The sequence below is a fragment of the Conger conger genome, chromosome 3 (genome assembly GCF_963514075.1).
Source record: "Conger conger chromosome 3, fConCon1.1, whole genome shotgun sequence".
Taxonomy (NCBI): domain Eukaryota; kingdom Metazoa; phylum Chordata; class Actinopteri; order Anguilliformes; family Congridae; genus Conger; species Conger conger.
The window spans coordinates 170,001-175,000 of NC_083762.1; the positions used below are offsets into that span (position 1 = coordinate 170,001).

Below are 5,000 nucleotides of genomic sequence, written 5' to 3' on the forward strand. Positions count from 1 at the left end.
TTTTGTTTATTTGGGTTGTTGTGAACAACCATGTTAAGCAGGGGTACTATACACAAAAATAGTCCGTTTTTCACATTAAATTTCCACAAGTGGAACTTTACCTCAAGTTAACTTAAAGGTACAATAGGTAAGATTTCTGTGTTAAAACATAGTTACAAAACATAGTTACATCATTGAAAAAGGCTCACTGACATGTTGACTCACCCTTTGCCTGTGTTTAAATTCAAAATATACCATTGACGGGCCATCACTCTGTACCAAAACATTGTACAGCTGTACAACAATGCAAGTCCATTGGTTGAAAATTGGTTCTAATTGCCACAGCCAATGGCGTGGGGGCTTATTCAGATTGTTTGCGGGGAGCTGCCCAAATTGCACTCAAGACAAGCTATCACTGAAACTGTGTACTATTGCTTATTATCCAAGCAAAGACTACATATCTAGTTATAAAACAATACCAGTTCGCTATTGGTAGCAACAAGCAAATTAGCTATAGTTTTAGCTACCTGAGGCAATATGAACATCATGAGCTATAGTTTTAGCTACCTGAGGCAATATGAACATCATGAGCTATAGTTTTAGCTACCTGAGGCAATATGAACATCATGAGCTATAGTTTTAGCTACCTGAGGCAATATGAACATCATGAGCTATAGTTTTAGCTACCTGAGGCAATATGAACATCATGAGCTATAGTTTTAGCTACCTGAGGCAATATGAACATCATGAGCTATAGTTTTAGCTACCTGAGGCGATGTGAACATTGTAACAATTGCACAAGCGTGCCTCAGATGGATATTTGTAAATTCGGGAAGCTAACAAGTTATTAACTAGTTATTGCTAATGTGCTTGTTACTGATAACAAACTGGTATGGTTTTATAATTAGATATGTAGTCTTCACCTAGATAATAAGCAATAGTATACAGAGTTTCAGTGGTCACTTGTCTGGAGTGAAATTTGGGCAGCTACATGTTCTCTTTACATGTTCAATCATCCATAAACCTTTATTTCTCTCAAACTGAGTTACAGTTGCATTGTCTGTGGTAGACTATCATATCTTATTTATATAGCTAGCTAGTTACAAAACTATATAAATAGTGTTGTGTAGCACACCAAAGTTAACATTACATAAAGTCACCTGTTTGGCAAACATTTTCGTAGTAGAACACTACAAAAGGACGGCAGGCTCTGTTGCGTTTGTCACTGTCAGCTTTCCAAAACACTGTATAATAACACTTTATATTACACATAATATTCATAGACTGTGGGGAGGATAAACTGTGTTGTGGTCGTTGTGTAGTTTGTTTCAATTCTTCTCTAGCCCGGTTGGAGTCCGAAATTACCTGTTGTACCTTTAAGTTAACTGAAGGTTAAGCTGATATTTTCATCACCAAATGCATGCTGATTTCTGGAAATACATCCCCCCTGTGACACTCCCCCCAGCACCCCCTCCCCCTCCCCCCTGTGACACTCCCCCCAGCACCCCCTCCCCCTCCCCCCTGTGACTCTCACACTCCCCCTGTGACCCTCACCTTCCCCGCAGGTGTCCCCTTTAAACCCGGCGTGGCACACGCAGTGCCCGTTGTTGCAGGTCCCGTGACCTAGAAATACATCCCCCCTGTGACACTCCCCCCAGCACCCCCCCCCTCCCCCCTGTGACCCTCCCCCTCCCCCCTGTGACCCTCACCTTCCCCGCAGGTGTCCCCTTTAAACCCGGCGTGGCACACACAGAGCCCATTGTTGCAGGTCCCGTGACCTAGAAATACATCCCCCCTGTGACCCTCCCCCCTGTGACCCTCACCTTCCCCGCAGGTGTCCCCTTTAAACCCGGCGTGGCACACGCAGAGCCCGTTGTTGCAGGTCCCGTGCTGGCTGCAGTCGGGGTCCATGCACTGGCTGCTGGGAATGTCGCACTCCGGACCCTTCCAGCCACTGTAGCACACACAGGCCCCCTTATCGTACTGTCCGTTCCCACTGCAGAGCACCGGGCACGCCACTGCGGGCAGAACACAGCCACAAGGAGGAAAAGGTGGTCAGTACATGAAGTCCATGCTTTTGCTTCATCCAGAAGGGATTACTGTAATGTGCGCTTGTCAGGATGTGCACATGTCTCCTTAAAGCAGTAACATGGCGGTTGAATGTGAAACTTGTCCTTAGGCAACAAGAAAACGAATGTGCGTAATTTTTTTATTATTCAGTCTGTGATGCCGCGGCTTACTGGTGCGTCCTCACGCGTCCGTATTGTGGCCGAACTGAATTCTTATATGCGCTTTTTATAAATTATGGACCTGCGTTCATAAAATGCATATGTTCCCTTCACGTTTATTCATTTGTATTGTGAGATGTGTTGTGTGTTGAGTGTAGAGTTTGCGTGAGTATAAACGTATGGGTGCATACACGCATTTAGAACTCGCCAAACATTTCACACGCATTAGTTTCATTCATTAAGTTATTCACGCGTTTCTGCAAATACGGTTGTGCTCGGATAAAATATGCATGTTAACCCAAAAGATATTTGCCTTTGGACAATGTCTGTGAGCATAAGTTATTTATTTAATATACCGTGCTTGGTTAAATACAGTGATTTAGAGGCATAGCTTCTTACCGCCATATCGGCTGGCTCTCTTCCTGGGGCTTCTAGGGAAGCGCGCTCCCGTCCTGAGACGGCTATATGGTTGGGTACGTTCGCGATCTGCGCATTTGCGTTATCATAAAATCAATTATGTGTTGTGTAACACTTACGGTAAGTTTAATGGCATGTGTCCATGTAGTGTTTTAAACAAAGGCCTGGTGTAGTGTTTGAGGAATAGGTACCCTTTTTAAACGTTTAATACGTATTTGTGTTGTGATCAGTAAACACCCCTGTGTTTATGGAATGTCATGGTGTGTGCCAATTTGGGGTGGTCATGCCTTCCTGTTAAAAAGGAAGGCATTGCATTTGTGGAGAGATCGCTATGAGGAATGAACCAATGCCTAGGTTCTCCTTATCCCTCAGTTGTGTGAGGTATGGTCTCATTATTATTATTATTATTATTATTATTATTATTATTATTATTATTATTATTATTGAAGACTGACTTTATTCAAGTACTTTGGTTTGGCTGATGTAGCCATTTCTTTTCTATTATTTTCCTTTATTTCCTTTTTATCATTTTTCTGCATTTTCTTGCATTTTGGATGCCTCAACACCTGGTGGTGGAAAAATAAATACCAAGAAAACGTCACATCTGCCTCACAGCTATCTTTTGTGCCAACCTAAAAGACCCTCGACACCCTACTATTTAACACAGTCATTGAAATTTATTTTAAAACATATTTTTCTACGCCTAAATTTCTCACTATAAAAGTTCACCCTTACTAAGGTAAGGACACAGACTTATCCAAAAATTTTTGCTAGCTGGCAGGCCAAGTTAAGATAAAAGCACAACTAAAATGTCGTCATGAAAGCAAACTAGCTAGCTATCGAGACCCTCTCCTGTGGAATGATTTAGATGGAGATGTGACATTGATTGATTGAGACAAAACCATTTCGAAGGGGGGGGGGGGGGGGTGTCTGAGTGAGAACGGGGCATTTGTTTAATTGATAAAATAATCGTGAATACTACTATACATTTTCCTCTTTAAATTTCAATGACAAATCCCCCTTATCTGTGCACGTGCCAGCTGTATTACAAAAACAGCCCTGCCCAGGTGACACACCTTTAGAACAGCCCCGCCCAGGTGACACACCTTTAGAACAGCCCCGCCCAGGTGACACACCTTTAGAACAGCCCCGCCCAAGTGACACACCTTTAGAACAGCCCCGCCCAGGTGACACACCTTTAGAACAGCCCCGCCCAGGTGACACACCTTTAGAACAGCCCCGCCCAGGTGACACACCTTTAGAACAGCCCCGCCCAGGTGACACACCTTTAGAACAGCCCGCCCAGGTGACACACCTTTAGAACAGCCCCGCCCAGGTGACACACCTTTAGAACAGCCCCGCCCAGGTGACACACCTTTAGAACAGCCCCGCCCAGGTGACACACCTTTAGAACAGCCCCGCCCAGGTGACACACCTTTAGAACAGCCCCGCCCAGGTGACACACCTTTAGAACAGCCCTGCCCAGGTGACACACCTTTAGAACAGCCCCGCCCAGGTGACACACCTTTAGAACAGCCCCGCCCAGGTGACACACCTTTAGAACAGCCCCGCCCAGGTGACACACCTTTAGAACAGCCCCGCCCAGGTGACACACCTTTAGAACAGCCCCGCCCAGGTGACACACCTTTAGAACAGCCCCGCCCAGGTGACACACCTTTAGAACAGCCCCACCCAGGTGACACACCTTTAGAACAGCCCCGCCCAGGTGACACACCTTTAGAACAGCCCCGCCCAGGTGACACACCTTTAGAACAGCCCGCCCAGGTGACACACCTTTAGAACAGCCCCACCCAGGTGACACACCTTTAGAACAGCCCCGCCCAGGTGACACACCTTTAGAACAGCCCCGCCCAGGTGACACACCTTTAGAACAGCCCCGCCCAGGTGACACACCTTTAGAACAGCCCCGCCCAGGTGACACACCTTTAGAACAGCCCGCCCAGGTGACACACCTTTAGAACAGCCCCGCCCAGGTGACACACCTTTAGAACAGTCCATCCCGTGGAAGCCAGGGAAGCAGTGGCACACTCCAGACACACACTCGCCGTTTCCATGGCAATTCCGGGGGCATTCTTGCACAGAATCTGCCGTGAGATGAGTCAGAAGTACAGTATTATGACCTCTGTCTCTAAGCACCAGGTCTCTGTTTGGCTCTGTCTCTAAGCTCCAGGTCTCTGTTTGGCTCTGTCTCTAAGCTCCAGGTCTCTGTTTGGCTCTGTCTCTAAGCTCCAGGTCTCTGTCTCTAAGCTCCAGGTCTCTGTCTCTAAGCTCCAGGTCTCTGTCTCTAAGCTCCAGGTCTCTGTTTGGCTCTGTCTCTAAGCTCCAGGTCTCTGTTTGGCTCTGTCTCTAAGCTCC

General features: G+C 46.4%; 1 protein-coding gene across 1 annotated transcript in view; it reads right to left on the bottom strand.

Moving 5' to 3' along the window:
• The window catches only part of LOC133123897 (teneurin-2-like), a 171,703-nt gene that overhangs the window by 35,795 nt on the left and 130,908 nt on the right, over positions 1 to 5,000 (bottom strand). Inside the window, exons 9-10 of the mRNA XM_061234602.1 lie at positions 4,628 to 4,729; positions 1,803 to 1,997 (exon numbers count right to left, since the gene is read on the bottom strand). Coding sequence (XP_061090586.1) covers positions 1,803 to 1,997; positions 4,628 to 4,729 — 297 coding nt within the window. The remainder of the gene's footprint in view (positions 1 to 1,802; positions 1,998 to 4,627; positions 4,730 to 5,000) is intronic.